We start from the raw sequence: 17,785 nt of genomic DNA, 5'->3' as shown, positions 1-17,785 counted from the left end.
CGAGAATAAGTTGCCAATATTGTTGTATTCTCTCTCCCCTGACACAAATCTGACTGAAAATCAATTTTTAAAAAACACACAAGGCACATAATGTATGCAAGGAACGTGGAGGGAACACGCCAAAAATACAGAATCGGGGGGGGGGGGGGGGAACACTTGCCCTGAAGAGGCTTATAATCGCAGTGCTCTAGGGAGGCAGAGCTGTGTACCTAATAATGCTACACGGGCAGAGCCAAGACACGTAGCCTAACTTGAAGGAAATCAGAGGCAGCTTCCTGAAGGAGATGAAATACGAAAACAGAGCCTTCAGATGACTGGCAGTGACTTGGGGAATAACAGGGAGACAGATCATCGGCCCTGCTGACTCCGAACCTGCAAGTACGATCCCGGATTCTGCTTCTACTGATTTTTCAAATTCTCATTAAAATTTGAGAACTCCTTAAATGAATGACAGCATAAATGAACAATTTTAAGCAGATGAGTTCCTTGTGGGTGGATCTCTCCGGAGGCTGTATGTAAGGCAGGCTTGAGCCAGATAAACCCCAGGGCAGAAGGACACCCAAGGAGGCAGTAGAAATGATGGGGAGCCCCACAGCACCCATCGATGGTGGAAACAACAGGCAAAGCCCTCCAGTCTGAACCTCCAAAGGTCAAACTCTGGCTAACTAACATTAAAAAGAAAGTCTGGGGAGTTCCCATCGTGGCGCAGTGGTTAACAAATCCGACTAGGAACCATGAGGTTGCGGGTTCGGTCCCTGCCCTTGCTCAGTGGGTTAATGATCCGGCGTTGCCGTGAGCTGTGGTGTAGGTCGCAGATGCGGCTCGGATCCCGAGTTGCTGTGGCCCTGGCATAGGCTGGTGGTTACAGTCCGATTTGACCCCTAGCCTGGGAACCTCCCATATGCCACGGGAGCGGCCCAAGAAATAGCAAAAAGACAAAAAACAAACAAACAAAATAAATAAATTAAAAAAAAAAAAGTCTGGGTCCTCTCTGAGTTTACAGCATGGACTGGATGTTTTTGTGATGATAGAGAATTTCCCAAAGTGGACAGATCTGTATGACCTCTCTCAAATGTCATTTATAATTATATACAAGTTTGAAAAACATTTGATGTGGGAGTTCCCACTGCGGCTCAGCAGTAATGAACCCAACTAGTATCCATGAGGATGCAGGTTCAGTCCCTGGCCTTACTCAGTGGGTTACAAATCTGGCGTTGCCGTGAGCTGTGGTATAAGTCACAGATGCAGCTTGGATCCTGAGTTGCTGTGGCTGTGGCGTAGGCTGTTGGCTGCAGCTCCAGTTCGACCCTTATCCTGGGAACTTTCATATGCCCCTAAAAAGACCAAAATAGAAAAGTTTGATGTGAAAAATACGTAGGTACTCACAATGACTTGGAGGATGGGTTTTATGGATGTATCTCCCTGTTGCATTATGGCCTGAAAAAGTCAAAACAGATTCTTGTGAGATACGTACTCAAAGCATGATAAACATTTGACATCATAAAATCCTAAACGTGGGACACATACCTTCCGACAAGGATACACTTAGCGTATCTAAAATACTGGCATCAGATAAGGACCCATTATTCATATTCATATTTTCATTTATTTCCCTATAGTGCCCATTAATAGGGAACTATACAAATAAATATGCAAATCCTTAAAACAGAACATTATGCAGCCTTAAAAGGAGTTCTCTTGCGGCGCAGTGAGTTAAGGATCTGACATTGTCTCTGCAGCTGCCCGGGTTGCTGCTGTGGCGTAGGTCTGATCCCTGATCCAGGAACTTCCACATTCCACAAGCACAGGCCGAGGAAAAAAAAAAAAAAAAAGTTTATGTAACACTGGCTGCCTTTTGTGACAGGAACTGAGTGAAGGAAGTGTGAGAGAGGCAGACCTTGTACTCTTCTATACTTTTTGAATTTTAAATCCCATGACTCTATTAGCAATTATAAAAATAATTTCTAAAAAAAAAAGAAAAAACTATTGATCAGGTTTGTTTTTTCAAAAGCCATCATTTAAAGGTAACCAACAGATAAAATAGCTAGCTGGCGATCTGACCTCTGCTTTTGCCCATGTTGAGGTAAGTGAGACCAGACTAGTTTTCGCAACCATAAACTAAAAACTGGACAAAAACACAGAGACCTCCTTTGTTTTCAACAGGTAGAAGAAGACGGTGATCCCTGAAAGGAGAACAAATGAGGCGAGTCCTACAATCACCCTGGGGTTCTGCTCTGAGGCACTTTTGGACCACAGCGCAAGTAGCAGAATCCAAGAAAAACATGGCAGTTCTGCTGAGCACAGGTCAGAGTTCAGGGAGGTGAGGTAGCTGGACTTTCTGAATGCAGAGTACCCAACAGGAGGCAGCTACACAAAAAAAGAGCTTCAGTAACCTACGCAGGGGCTACCTTGAGTTTCTCCCTGAATTCTAAGTTATGCATACACAGAAAGAGGCGCCACAGGCCAGCTAAAGCCGAAAAATTACTGGAGCTCACCCAGGGTACGATGTGTTCGAGTTCCAATTAGACAGAGTGGAGAGAACTCAGTCAACACCCGGTGCATTCAGTAGAAATCCCAGAAAGGCCACGATTTAGAAATGGGAATAAACCAGCCCCAAAGCAAAAGCTACTCTAGGCCCACTACAGTCTCAAAGGGATCAGGTGATCTGTAAGTCAGCTGACCGCCTGCCAGACCAACTCATGTTCTTTATACACATCATCTAGGCACCGAGTAACGTATTACTCGTAATGTCCAGTATCTAGTCAAAAATTACCAAATTATTTGAAGGTGGACATAAGTTAGAGGTGTATGCTACAACCTTGAGGCCGTTCTCAAACTGCACTCTGGGGTCCCAAGACCTTCTCAAGAGGTACGTAAACTCAGAACTATTTTCATTATGATAAACAAGATTTTGCCCTTCATTCATTCAATACAAAGAAAAATTGGTTGAAAGAGTAATAAAACTTTATTTTTTTGGTCTTTTTAGGGCCACACCTGCGGCATATGGAGGTGCCCAGGCTAGGGGTCCAATCAGAGCTATAGTCGCCTGCCTACGCACAGCCACAGCAAGGCTGGATCCGAGCCGCGTCTGTGACCTACACCACAGCTCGTGGCAATGGCAGATCCTTAACCCACTGAGAAAGGCCAGGGATCGAACCCACCTCATGGTTCCTAGTCGGGTTCGTTTCTGCTGCACCACAACGGGAACTCCTAATAAAACTTTATATTGTTACCACTGATGACTATCTACTGGATGAAAAAAATCAGTAAAAGAAATCACAGCAGTGCTACTTTCTAATGATACAGCAGCTTGCTGAATTAAAGAACAAGCTACATTGCGCTTGAGCTACTATCTCTCCTGAAAAATTCTTTTGTCTTACACATGGATGCATCTATAGATGTGGCTGGACTTGCTGCTTTGCTTGTATTCACCTGGTAACAGCACCAACTGATCATCTGGTAAGATTTTCCTTCTTTCATGGGAATGCTTGACAACAAACACAGATTATGCTGAACTAGTCAAAGGGTTGAATTACTTTCAAAATTCCTGCTTTATCCTGGGCCAGCTGTGTTGACATTTGCACGGATGGCGCAAAGCAGTGGGAGGTAAAACTACTGGTGCCTGAGCGGAGTTACTATATTAGTAGTCACTGTACTATTGCTCGCTGCCCTGAATGCCCTGGAAGGGGCGGTTCAATGAAAAAAAATGAAGCTTGATGACGAAGTAAAATTATTTATCATGTTAAATCTTACTCCTTGAGGAGTTTTCTTGTGGTGCAGTGCCTTAAAGGATCCAGCATTGTCACTGCAGGGGCATGGGTCGCTGCTACGGTGTGGGTTTGATCCTGGGCCTGCGAAGTGCCACACGCCATGGGCGTGGCCTAAGTAAGTAAATAAATAAATAAATCTATCTTAATCCTTGAAAACAAATTTTTAAAAATATTTTCTTTAACAATGCGGAAAGCATGCAAAAAATACTTCTGCTACATACTTAAGTGTGGCTCTGGCCACGAGGTAAGGCACTTGAGCAAACGTTCAAGTCGCATGTGGAACTGGCCCCCCCCCCCCTTTTTTTTCATGGAACATCATTTTTTACTTGAAAGGGCAAGTGATAACATATGGTCATTCAGCCTTGAGAATTTAGTAGGTATTTCCTCAAAAATAAAACAAAGTGGGACAATTAACCATACTTGTGACTGACGAACAAACAGTTTTCTAATGAAAAGCAGGACTCTGAAAACTTGTATTCACCAACTTCCCAATACCAACAGACTTTTCTGAGCAAATCCATAATGAGGTTAATAAGCACAAATTTTTGTGATATAATTAAACAGATCACTATCTGGAAGATCTTTATAAGGCAACGAACCAATATTTTCCAAATGACAGACACACTCATTACCAATAATGCACAGGTACAAGATAGAAGACCCTGTCCCTGTGGAGTTTAGGGTGTGTCACCCCCCAGCAGGTAGATGTGTCCAACAACCTGGAAGCTCTTTGAACTTTGCTGTTGAGGGCTTATTCTGAAGGTCCCATTTCGTAGGCGTGATTGATTGAAACACTGGCCAAGGGTGGCTGGCTCAATCTCCAGCCTTTTTCCCGTGGGATGAGGAGTAGAACAAAAAGTTCCAACCCTTCAATCACATAGTTGGTTCTCCTGGCAATCAGTCACCATCCTGAAGCTATCCTGGGGTTCACCAAGAGTTACCTCATTAAGGTAAACTCAGGTATGGCTGAAAGGGGCTTAAGTTCCTCCTACCCCAACACTCAGGAAATTCCAAGGGTTTTAGGAGTTCTGTCTACCAGAAACTGGACAAAGACCAAACGTTTCTTATTACATTACAGTATCACAAAGATCAAAAGAGAAGCCTAAAAGGGCTCTTAAAATACTCTTCCTTGGAGTTCCCTGGTGGCCTAGTGGTTAAGGGTTTGGTGTTGTCACTACTGTGGCTCCGGTTTGGCCTGGGAACTTCCATATGCTGCCAGTATAGCCAAAAAAAAAACCCCAAAGGAGTTCCTGTCATGCCGTGGCAGAAATGAATCCGACTAGGAACCATGAAGTTGCGGGTTCAATCCCTGGCCTTGCTCAGTGGGTTAAGGATCCTGCACTGCTGTAGCTATGGTATAGGCTGGCGGCTGCAGCTCCCATTGAACCCCTAGCCTGGGAACCTCCATATGCCACGGGTGCGGGGAAAAGCAAAAAGAGAGAAAAAAAAAAAGAGGGATTCACTGAGAAAGTAACTGAGCCAAGACTTGAAGATCACGTTAGCCAGCAAGAGAAGAATGACGAACCACCCAGACAGTAGATACTGGTTAAAAAATGTTCAAAGGCCCTGTGGAAAGCAAGAGTATGAAATATACCAGGAATTTAAATTTTTACAAAAATTAAAAAAAAAAAAAAAAACCTCTGGAAAGTAGGAAAGAACAGGTGGGAATGGAGAGTTATGCTGGGGAGAAATGAGCAGGCCAGGCCAGAAACAACGGTTCCAGTGTGGATGGAGAAAAGTAGATGGATTTAAGAGATACACATGGAGCAGAGTTCCCATTGTAGCTCAGTGGTAATGAACCTGACTAGTATCCATAAGGAGTCGGGTTCCATCCCTGGCCCCACTCAGTGAGTTAAGGCTCCAATGTTGCTGTTAGCTGCGGTGTAGGTCACAGACATGGCTCAGATCCTGCACTGCTGTGGCTGTGGTAGGGGCAACCCCTAGCCTGGGAACTTCCATGTGCTGCAGGTGTGGCCCTAAAAAGACAGACAGAAACACACAGACACACACACACACTCAGATACATATGGAGGTAAAACACACCAAACTTTGTGTGTGGAGAGAGATGGCACATCCAGGGTGATGCAGTTTGCCAGAAGAATGACTCCACAATTTCTGGCTCAAATAATTTAGTGGATAATGGTTCCATTCACTCAGACAACAAACAGTAGAGGTCCACATATAGAGAGATTGGATTCGCTTTGGCACAGTAGAATTTAAAATGTTTTTGCGATATTGGGTACAAAGGCAGATTATAGAGGCTTGTCTTTCAGAGTAAAGGGGGCTCCGGAAAAAGAAATCTGTGAACAATTGACACACAGAAAGTAATTGGATTGTCTTGGGAGAAGAGGGCCTAGTGCAGAGCCTTAAGTCAACAAAATTTACTGAGACCTAGAAATAAGACAGGGAAAGACCAGCCAAGCTGAACCACAGAAACCAAAAGAAGGTATTACCAGAAGAAAGCAACGCTCAGTGGACAAACGCTGCTGAGAACCCTGAGTAAATTAAAATCTCAAAATTGTCTATTGCATTTAACGTCCTGGAGGCACTGCTAACTTCAGCCAGGGTTACTTCTATAGTGATCAGAGGAGAGACAGGCGTCGGTTAAAGAGTTAATGGAAGGCAAGGAAATGAAATAACTGAAAACAGACAACTCTGGAAAAGTTTGGCTGCGGATAGGGGGAGGGGAGGAGACAGAGTGGCCAGGGAGGAGATGGGTGAAAATCAAGAGTTTATTTTGTTTTGCTTCCTTAAGCAGGAAACATATGAGCGTGTTTAAAAGACGACGATGGAGAAAATCCTTTGCAGCGTGATGATTACTGGGGGTCCCCCGGCGGTTCCTCCCCGGCCCCCCGCTACCTCCTCCTCCCGGGTTCTCTCCCGCTTCTCTACCCCGCACAGCCCCAGGGCCCACAGCCACCCCGGCCCGCCAGCATCTTCTCACCGCAATGGCCCCCTCGCTCAGGTGGCCCACCATGGTTCCGCCACGCCAACTCCCGCGCTCCGGTTCTCCCGCAGCCCTGGCTTCGCTCCCGGCCCCGCGCGCTCCAAAGCGATTGGCCTGCGTTGCTGCTGGCACCGCTTCCGCCTCCTAACATGCGCACGGCACGGGGGCGGGTCTAGGGGCCGAGCAGCCACCGCATTGGCTGAGGCGCGATGGGCAGCCCACGTGACCCACCAGAGCCCGGGTCCCGGGCCTAGTCGCGGGATGGTGGGGCCTTGGCGCGGGCCGCGGAGCCTCCGGGCGCGCGAAGCGTGACGCAGGAGCAGCGAGCGAAAGGCGCGCGAGAGACGCGTTTCAGGAGCTTTCCCAGTGGGCTCTCGGAAACGTACCCCACACGGCCCTTACCCGGCAGACAAAGACTGGTAGCCCAGGGCAGTGGTAGCGCTCTTCCCAAATACCTCTGCTGCTAGTAGTTAAAGCAATGACCTGACTCCTTCAGCAACCCAGCGCTCAGCTCCCGCAGGCGCCAGACCCTGGGCTTGGCACAGTGGAGGTTTCTCCAGGTAAATAAGACCTGGTCCCTATCCTCAGAGGAGAGCGCAGTCTTTCGAGGAACTTTCTGCTGTGAGTAGCCCTACCTCAAGGTAGAGTGGTTTGAGCCCCAGGAGAGACAGAGTAGGCTGCTAGCACAGGTGGGAAAATCAGGGAGAGCTTCCCAGAGGAGGCACCATTTGAACTGGGTTTTGAAGGGTGTGTGGAAACTTGCCAGGTGGACTTCAAGTGTGGTTAGGGATGCTCCTGGAAGAATAAATATAGCCTTGGCAAAAATTAGCGAGATGAACAGCGTGGTAAGCTGGGGGCAGCTTTGAGTAGCTAGGACAGTAGGGTACAGAGGAAGTGAGACTTGAGCATTATGAAGGAAGCCTAGCGTCAGGTAATGAAGGGTTTATACTGGAGTCTCCTAAGAAAGTTTTGATGCATTTAAGGTGGAGGACTGTTATCTGTCTCATTGTGGACGATGGGTTGAATTTGGAATGGGGAATGGGCATTCTAAGGGCATGGATGACACTCTGGAAAGAATGCCAGGCAGGAAATGGTGAGGGCTTGAACTAAATGAGTGACCTGGGGACTGAAAAGGAAAAACCGAACTGTGTAAAAGATAAGTATTTGCTAACTTAATAGCTGCTGGGGAGGAGTTCCCGTGATGGCTCAGTGGTAACGACCCAACTAGTATCCATGAGGAAAGGGGTTTGATCCCTGGCCCACTCAGCTACAGTGTAGGTTGCAGACTCCGTTGCTGTGGCTGTGGTGTAGGCCGGCAGTTGCAGCTCCAATTGGAGCCTCAGGCGCAGCCCTACAAAACAAAAAGAAAAGAAAAAGCTTACTTTGTTCCAGGCATCACACAAGGCGATGGTTATACAATGATTAATCGTAGTAGTCGCCATCCCTGACCTCTTAGACCTCCATCTACCCTTGATGGTCAAGTCAGAAAACTGAGACATTGCAGATTTTTCTTTTCACTTTCCCCAGGACCTTTTTTTTTTTTTTTTTTTTTCCTTCTTCACAGCTGCCCCAGAGGCACACGGACATTCCCAGGCCAGGGGTCAAATCAGAGCTGTAGCGCCAGCCTACGCCACAGCCACAGCAATGTTGGATCCTTAATCCACTGAATAAGGCCAGGGATCGAACCTGCATCTTCATGGATACTAGTCAGGTTCGTTACCACTGAGCCATGACGAGAGCTCCCAGAGTCAGCTTTCGATAAATATTTTTGAATGAAGGAATGTGGAGTGAATTGGTTCAAGAGTCTATAGATCCTTTCTTGGCGTGTAAACAACGATAGGGAAAGACCACAAGAATTGATTTTGTAGCTTCACACTTGCTTGAATGGAATCTTGATTTTCTAGAGTTGTACATTTGTAGAAACCTGAGTTTCTTATTTTCTTGTTTAGTTTATAGATCTTAAGTAGCATGGATCTGCCGGTGGATGAGTGGAAATCATACATACTTCAGAAGTGGTCTTTGCTCCCCAAGTCCATTCAGGTCACAATTTCTACAGCAGAGGCACTGAGCGATATCTTTCTCCACTCATCTTCGCTTCTTCAGTAAGTAAATGGAAGCCTTAACCAGGGAAGTTTTGATCTGGAAAATGTTCTCTTTTGTCATTTGCTCTCAAGTTATATCTCTTTTTGATGGAAGGATTAAGTTCAGATTTTTATATTTTGGGGCATTCAACAGTTTGTGCTATTTCCACAGTTTTTTTTTTTTCTAATCTTCTAGTATAGAACAGATAGGGATGCTATTTAGGTTTTTCAATGTCAATACTATTTCAGTAATCAGTGCCTTGCTGTCCTCTCTAGGCTTTCAACTGTGCCATATCTCAAAGGATATAGTGGAGAATTACAACTGCACATAGAATTCATAAGTGCCCATATGTGGAAAGAATCTTAGAGGCCATATAGTCAAATCACAGTAGTTTTCAAACACCTTTTTTAAATTTTTTATTTCATTTTTTGTCTTTTTAGGGCTGCATCTGGCACATGGAAGTTCCCAGGCTAGAGGTCAAATCAGAGCTGCAGCTGCCAGATCCAAGCCACATCTGCGATCTACACTGCAGCTTGTGGCAATGCCAGATCCTTAACCTAGCGAGAGGCCAGGGATCAAACCCACATCCTTATGGACACTGTGTTGGGTTCTTAACCTGCTGAGCCACAATGGGAACACCCAGTTTTCAAAACCTCGTGATCGCACTTTTCAGTAGGGAATGTTTTACATTACAACCTAGTACATGTGTGTATATATTTTAAAAAAAAAAAAAAAACTGAAACAGGAGCTTCCCAAAACTTCAGTGAATTTTTACTGAACACTTATTTTGTGCCAGCCACTGTCCTAGGTGCTTAGTAAACAAAAAGTACATTGCTAAAAAGAAAATAGACAAAGGTCCTTACTTTCGAAGAGCTTAATTCTAGCAAGGAGGGACAGACAATAAACATAAGTATATAACATATTAAAGGTGATAAGTACAATAGACAAAAAAGGAAAAATTGAACAGGGTGGGGGAAAATAGGCAGAGCTAGGAGCAAGAGTGCAGGTTGTAGTATTTTTTTTTTATGTTCTCATGATTTATTATTTTACCAATTATGGGTCTTCTTGATAGAGTAATATATTCTTTTTTTGACTTTTAAAAGTTTTGTATTAGGGAGTTCCCGTCGTGGCGCAGTGGTTAACGAGTCCGACTAGGAACCATGAGGTTGCGGGTTCGGTCCCTGCCCTTGCTCAGTGGGTTAACGATCCGGCGTTGCCGTGAGCTGTGGTGTAGGTTGCAGACGCGGCTCGGATCCCGCGTTGCTGTGGCTCTGGCCTAGGCCGGTGGCTACAGCTCCGATTCAACCCCTAGCCTGGGAACCTCCATATGCCGCGGGAGCGGCCCGAGAAATAGCAACAACAACAACAATAACAGCAACAACAACAAAAAAAAGACAAAAAAAAAAGTTTTGTATTAAAGCATAGTTGATTTACAATGTTGTGCCAATTTCTGCTGTACAGCGAAGTGACCCAGTCATACGTGTATATACATTCCCTTTCTTATATTATCTTCCATCGTGTTCTATCCCAAGAGACTAGATATAGTTCCCTGTGGTATACAGTAGGATCTCATTGCTTATTCTAAATGTAATAGGTTTCATCTAATTCCAAACTCCCAGTCCATCCCCCTCCTGCCCCCTCCTTGGCAACCACAAGTCTGTTCTGTTATGTTCATGAGTCTGTTTCTGTTTTGTAGATTGGTTTATTTGCACCTTTTTTTTTTTTTTTCAACTTTTTAGGGCCATACCCAAGGCATATGGAGGTTCCCAGGCTAGGGGTCTAATCAGAGCTACAGCCGCCAGTCTACACCAGAGCCACAGCAACGTGGGATCTGAGCCACGTCTGCAACCTGCACCACAGGTCATGGCAGTGCCGGATCCTTAACCCGCTGAGCAAGGCCAGGGATCGAACCCGAAACCTCATGGTTCTTAGTCGGATTCGTTAACCACTGCGCCACGGCAGGAACTCCCAGCACCCTATTTCAGATAACACATGTAGGTGATATGTGGTGTTTGTCTTTCTCTTTCTGACTTCACTTAGGATGAGAATCTGTAGTTGCATCCATGTTCATGCAGATTGCATTATTTTGTTCTTTCTTATGGCATATGGAATTTCCCAGGCTAGGGGTCGAATTGGAGCTGTAGCCACTGGCCTACGCCAGAGCCACAGCAACACAGGATCTGATCCATGTCTGCGACCTACACCACAGCGCACAGCAATGCCGGATCGTTAACCCACTGAGCAAGACCAGGGATCGAACTCACAACCTCATGGTTCCTAGTTGGATTTGTTAACCACTGTGCCATGACGGGAACTCCAGTTCCACATCTTAATCCATTATCTGTTGATGGACATTTAGGTTGCTTCCATGTCTTGGCTATTGTGAGTAGTGCTGCTATGCACATAGGGGCGCATGTATCTTTTTGAATTGTAGTTTTGTCTGGTTATATGCCCAGAAGTGGGATTACTGGATCATATGGTAGTTCTATATTTAGTTTTCTGAGAAACCTCCATTCTGTTTTCCATAATGGTTGTACCAATTTACATTCCAACAGTGAAGGAGGGTTCCCTTTTCTCCACACCTTCTCCAGCATTTGTTATTTGTAGATTTAATAATGATGGCTGTTCTGACTGGTGTGAGGTGGTACCTCATTGTAGTGTTGAGTTGCATGTCTCTAATAATTAGTGATGTTGAGCTTTTTTTTTTTTGTCTTTTTGTCTTTTTGCCTTTTCTAGGGCCGCTCCCGCGGCATATGGAGGTTCCCAGGCTAGGGGTCAAATCAGAGCTGTAGCTGCCGGCCTATACCACAGCCACAGCCAGATCCAAGCCGCATCTGTGACCTACACCACAGCTCATGGCAAACGCTGGATCCTTAACCCACTGAGCAAGGCCAGGGATCGAACCCGCAGCCTCATGGTTCCTAGTCGGATTCGTTAACCACTGCGCCACGACGGGAACTCCGATGTTGAGCATTTTTTTCATGTGCCTACTGGCCATCCATATGTCAGGTTGTAGTATTAAATAGTCAGGCCTCATTGAGAGGGTGAAAGTGGAGCAAAATCTTGGAGATAGCGGAGTTAAAGTAGATATCCGAGAGAAGAGTGTTCTGGGCAGAGATGCTAGATGAGGGGAGTGTTTGGCATGTTTAAATAACAGCAGGTTGGATGAACAGCTAGTGGGGGATGAACAGCGTAAGCCACAGGAAAAGTAGTAGGAAATAACATCAGAGAGGCCATGGGACATGCCTGGGAACTGGGGAGAAGCAGGTGGCACAGATCACAGTTGACCCTTTTTTAGCACCTTATCTTTTTACTCTGAGTGGAAAGTTATTGCGGGGTCTGGTAGGCAGAATTCTAAAGATGCCCCCCAGCATTCTTGTTCCCTGGTTATTCAACCTAACATTAACCTAAGCACTGCTGGGACGGGATTTGACTTCTGTAATGCAGGTCCCAAGCCAGCTGACTTTGGGATAGGATTACTGGGTGGGCGTAACCTTTCAAAGCATAGAGACCTTTAAAAGCGTAGAGTTTTTCCCAGCTGGTAGCAGAAAGGGAAATCAGAGAGATTCAAAAGCGTGAGATTTGAATGCACTTTGGCTGACTTTGAAGATGGAGCCACGTGACACATGACAAGGGATGCCGGCAGCCGCTAGAAGCTGAGAGTGCTTCCTGGCTGACAGTCAGCAAGGAAACAGAGACCTCAGACCTTCAATTGCAAAGAACTGCCTTCTGCCAACATCCTGAATGAGTTTAGGTGCAGATTCTTTCCCAGATCCTCCGTGTCAGAGACCCTAAGCAGAGAGCCCAGGCAGGCCCACCTAGACTTCTGATCTACAGAACTGTGGGGCTAATAAATGGATAGTGTTTCAACCTGCTGGATTTGTGGTCATTGTTACACATCAACAGAAAATTAATTCATAGGGTTTTGAGATTAGAGTGATGTGATCTGATGGTATCTTAAAGCAGGTGTCAGCAAACAGCAACCTCCTGGGTAAATCCACCCATTGCCTGTTTTGTGTGGCCATCAGCTAAGAATGGTTTTTACAGATAAACATTTGCAGTAGATTTGATGATAGGGAACATTGGCTTTGAACTCCAATTAAGCAAAACTATATCCATTTTTTGAAAATTCATTTTTCTCATTAGCACAAAAAAATTATGCTCAATTGTTATTACTAAATGTTGTCAGTAAAAGTGGGTTTGGTTTTTTTTTTGTTTTTTTTTTTATGGCCACACCCATGGCATATGGAAGTTCCCAGGCCAGGGACTGAATATGAGCTGCAGCTTTGGCGATACCAGATCCTTTAACTCACTGCACTTGGCCAGGGATCAAGCCTGCACCTCCACAGCAACCTGAGCTGCTGCAGTCAGATTGTTAATCCACCGAGCCACAGTGGGAATTCCAATAAGACGTTTTCACAGGCATCTTTTTTTTGTTAAGTACCTACGTAATAGCCTCAACTTTACCTCTTGGCTCACATAGGCTAAATATTTACTCTTGGGCTTTCTGTGGAAAGTTTGCTGATTACTGAGGGTTTTTTGGTTTTTTCTTTTTTTCTTTTTAGGGCCGTATGTGGAGTTCCCAGGCTAGGGGTCCAATCAGAGCTACAGCTGCCAGCCTACACCACAGCAACACCAGATCTGAGCCAAGTCTGCTGCCTACACCACAGCTCACAGCAACCTGGATCCTTAACCCACTGAGTTGTGCCAGGGGTCAAACCCGCAACCTCATGGTTTCTAGTCGGATTTGTTTCCGCTGCGCCAGTATGGGAACTCCTGCTGATTACTGTTTTAAAGAATTGCTTTGACCACGGTGTTGAGGGTAGACTTTAGGAAGAGCAAGATGGAAGGAAATAAAGAGCCCTTTTGGGGAGTTCCCTGGTGGCCTAGCGGTATACAAAAATAAAGGTATCCTCAGACAAAAATAAAATCTGAGCACATCAGAGCTGTAAGAAATCCTGAAGTAAGTTCTTCAGGTTAAAGAAAAATCATCCCAAATGAAAGAATGTAATTGCAGGAAGGAATGAAAAATACCAGAAAATGTACATATGTGGGTAAATATTTTTAAATTAATTGTTTAAAACAATGATATTAATCATGTCTTATGGGGTTTAAAATGTTTAGAAGTAAGGCGTTCCTCTTGTGGCTTAGTAGGTTTAGAACCTAACATAGTGTCCATGAGGATTTGAGTTTGATCCCTGGCCTCCCCTCAGTGGGTTAAGGATCTGGCGTTGCTGCACGCTGTGGCGTAGGTTACAGATGCAGCTGGGATCCAGTGTGGCTGTGGTGTAGGCCAGCAGCTATAGCTACAGTTCCATCCCTAGCCTGGGAACTTCCAAATGCTGCAGTTGTGGCCATAAAAAGAAAAAGAAAAAAAAAATTTAGAAGAAAGATAGTAGTTCAAAGGGCAAGATAGGTAAATGGAGTTAAATTGTTGTAAGGTTCTCGTGTTTGTGAAATGGTGAAAATACTCCCTGAAGATAGATTGTGAATTGGGATTCATTTTGTAATCTCCAAGATAACTATAGAAAAAAAACATAGAAATGGATAATCAAGTCAAGGTCAGACTCCTGCATTTCCCCATGTGACAGATAGAAAAATATACCCCAAACATGGCTACGTCCTAATCTTCAGATTTGTGGATATGTTAGGTAACATGAGGTAACAGGGAAATTAAGGTTGCAGGTAATAAGCCAATTTAAGATAGGGAGAGTAGCCTGGATTATCCAGGTGACCCCAAATTAATCACAAGTGTCCTTAAAAGTAGAAAAAACAGATGGAGTTCCCTTGTGGCTCAGCAGGTTGGTATTGGCGTTGTCGATGCTAGTGTTTGGGTTCAATCCCTGGCCTGGGCACTTCCACGTGCTGCAGGCTCAGCCAGAAAAATGGGGGTGGGGGGGCATGTAGAAAAAAAAGGAGGCAGAAGAGAGGAGTCAGAGGGAGATGTTGAAGCTGACAGCACTAATGGCCTGAACCCAGCCAGAACCCAGATTGGAACTTGAACCCATGTGCCGGGACTTGAACCCATGGTTTTAAATTAGAATTACCCTGTGTCTGGACTCACTGAGGTTCAGGTTCTTTATGCCTCCGTGTAGCAGAAATTCAGCGAGAAACAGTGATAGGCAAGAAACAGATTTATTAAGATAGGATGCTTGGAGAGATGCAGGCAGACAAGCAAGGAACCTCTGCCCTAAGGACCCCGTGGGCCACGGTTTTACCATCCAACAGGCGTGGGAATTGGAAAGGCCTGCCTCTTCCTTTCTGGGAATAGTAACTCCTCCTTAGTATCTGGTAAGGTGTATATTCAAATCAGCTGAAGGGCAGTCTTCACACTCTTGCCCTTGGTCCGAATCTGAAAGTAGGCCTCATCCCATCCCCACCCAATCACCTGAGGCAATTCTCACACCTCCACTAGTTAAGCAAGCCTGCCTTGTTCTGATGGCTTTGTTGAATTTATAGTGGTCTCCCGACATCCCCGAGGTTTCCCTCTTTATCTGTGATCCCCTAGTGGGACTTCTACAACCACCTGTGCCTACTCCATCCCTATCAATGTGACTATGAAAGAATGGTCAGGAATGAAACATTACTGGCTTTCAAGACAGAGAAAGGGAGACACAAGCCAAGGAATATAGGCAGCCTCTAGAAACTGGGAAAGGCAAGGAAATAGATTCTCCCCAGGAACCTCCAGAAAACAATTCATCCCTACCAACACCTTGATTTTAGCCCATTGAGACCCATGCCAGACTTCTGCCCTTCAAAACTGTAAGATGATAGATTTTTGTTTGTTTTAAGCCACTGATTTTGTGGTAATTTGTTACAGTAGCAGCAAAAGACTAATACACTCCCTGTATCTCCCTAATCCAGATTCATGTGGTAGCTGGACCATTACAGTAGCTTCCTGTTTCCCACATCCATCCTTGCCTCCCTCCAAACTATTTTTTATATCACAGCAGGAATCATCTTTCAAAACGCAAATCAGATTATATTGGTCTCACTTAAAACCTTTCAGAAGTTTCTTTTGCTCTTACAATAAAGGCTAAAATTCTCCTTTTTTGGGGGGAGGGCTGCACCCACCGCATGTGGAGGTTCCCAGGCTAGGGGTCCAGTCGGAACTGTAGCTGCCAGCCTACACCACAACTCACGGCAACACCAGATACTTAACCCACTGAGCAAGACCAGGGATCGAACCCACATCCTCATGGATCCTAGTCGGGTTGTTAACCGCTGAGCCACGAAGGGAATTCCTATAATTCTTAATATTGGCAGTAAGACGTTGCAGTCTGACCATTGCCTGTCTCTGGCCTTCTCTTCCACCACACTCCCCTTTCAGACATTAGCCTTCTTTTAGTTCTTGGTACAGTTATGCTGCTTGCTGCTTGTCATGTGGCCTTTTCTTCAGGTTGCCTGAAATGCTTTTCCTATGCACGCTACCCATGCCCTGAGAACTAATTAACTTCTGCTCATCCTGAAGGATGAGCCATATCTTCCTTGGGAAAGCCTTCCCTGAGTCCTAGCAGAATCTTTTTTTTTTTTTTTGCATTAACAGCTCTGCATACCTTTCCTTTTTATATTTGTGTAATCATTTGATTAATGTCTGCTTTATTACTAGACTATGAACACCATGAAGGCAAGGGCCATGTCTGTATTTGTTTGTCTTTCTGCAGACAAGAGTAGTGTAATGTCAAAAAAAAAAAAAAATAGGTACTCAAGTGTTCCATTGTGGCACAGTGGGGTAATGATCCAGCTTGTCTCTGTGGTGTTGCCAGTTTGATTCCCAGCCCAGCACAGCAGTTAAGGATCCAGTATTGCCACATGTGCAGCATAGGTTGCAGCTGTGCCTTGGATTTGAATTTGATTCCTGACCCAGGAACTTTCATATGGCACGGGTACAGCTGAAAAAGAAAAGACAAAACAAACAAACAAAAGCAGGTAATCATGGAGTTCCTTGCTGGTGCAGCAGGTTAAAAGATCTGGCTCAGGTCACTGCTATGGTGTGGGTTCCTGGCCCAGAAACTTCTGTGTGCCATGGGCACCTCCAAAAAACCCCCAAAAATGGGTAATCAATAAATATTGATTGAATGACAGTTTGGTAAAGCTCTTAGTTCAGTGACTGGCACATGGTTGTACTCAGTATGACACGTGAGTGTTATATGTACACATAAACACACACTTTTCAAGTTCAAGGTTTTCATATTTATCCTTGTGCCAACAACTATTATGGTGTCTGGCACATAGAGGCCCTCAGATTTTGACTGAATGAAATAACAAATTTGGCATTGAGCTTTGCTGGTTCAGATACTAGGCACAATTAGGGTTAAACTTTTTTTTTTCCTTTGGCTTGTTTTTCTTTGTTATAAATGTTAATAAGATACAAATACATTCTCATCTCAAAAGATTAACACACTATTTAATAAATTAAAACATGAAAGTTTCCCCTTCAGCCTTCTCACTCTCTTTCGCACAGATAATTACAAGTTATTAGAGCCTTCTAGTTCTTTTTTATGTATTCTCATACATTTGTAGATAAATACAATAAATACAATTCCCTGGCCTGGGAACTGCATATGCCACAGTAAATAAATAAATAAATAAATAAAAATATCGGTGTTCCTGCCGTGGGAAAATGGGTTAGGAATCCCACTGCAGTGGCTCAGGTTGCTGCAGAGATGCTGGTTTGATCGCCAGCCCAGCGCCGTGGGATGAAAGATCCAGTATTGCCATAGGTGCGGCATAGGTCACAACTGTCACTCATATTCAGTCCCTGGTCCAGGAACTTCCATATGCCATGGGTGCAGCCATAAAATTTAAAAATAATAATTAAAAAAAAATAAAAACACTGCCAAATTGTTTTCCAAAAAGGCTTTGCCAGTTTAACATAAACATTAACATTATTATTATAATGTTAATTCTCATTAACATTAGAAAGCAACAGTCGGAGTTCCCGTCGTGGCGCAGTGGTTAACGAATCCGACTAGGAACCATGAGG

At 44.7% G+C, this 17,785-nt stretch overlaps 2 protein-coding genes across 10 annotated transcripts in view; one reads left to right on the top strand and one right to left on the bottom strand.

The window, feature by feature from the left end:
• RPA1 (replication protein A1) overlaps positions 1-6,861 on the bottom strand; it is a 39,345-nt gene extending 32,484 nt beyond the window's left edge. The window contains exons 1-2 of the mRNA XM_047759099.1: positions 6,715-6,861; positions 1,387-1,437 (exon numbers count right to left, since the gene is read on the bottom strand). Of these exons, the coding sequence (XP_047615055.1) occupies positions 1,387-1,437; positions 6,715-6,747 (84 nt within the window). The 5' untranslated portion in view covers positions 6,748-6,861. The remainder of the gene's footprint in view (positions 1-1,386; positions 1,438-6,714) is intronic.
• A 78-nt stretch (positions 6,862-6,939) lies between these two features.
• Positions 6,940-17,785, top strand: part of SMYD4 (SET and MYND domain containing 4) — a 72,339-nt gene continuing 61,493 nt past the window's right edge. For 7 of the 9 annotated variants that reach the window (XR_007132003.1, XR_007132004.1, XR_007132002.1 and 4 more), the window contains exons 1-2: positions 6,940-7,277; positions 8,667-8,819. Coding sequence is in view for 3 of the 9 variants with exons in the window: in XM_047759097.1 (XP_047615053.1) it covers positions 8,686-8,819 (134 nt within the window). In the remaining 6 variants the exon portion in view is untranslated. Of the gene's footprint in view, positions 7,339-8,666; positions 8,820-17,785 lie in introns of all 9 variants that reach the window. The other 2 variants (XM_047759095.1, XM_047759096.1) reach the window with 2 other exon arrangements.

The sequence above is a fragment of the Phacochoerus africanus genome, chromosome 14, assembly GCF_016906955.1.
Source record: "Phacochoerus africanus isolate WHEZ1 chromosome 14, ROS_Pafr_v1, whole genome shotgun sequence".
NCBI lineage: Eukaryota > Metazoa > Chordata > Mammalia > Artiodactyla > Suidae > Phacochoerus > Phacochoerus africanus.
Note: the sequence above shows the minus strand (reverse complement) of the source record. Positions and strands in the feature narration are given on the sequence as shown.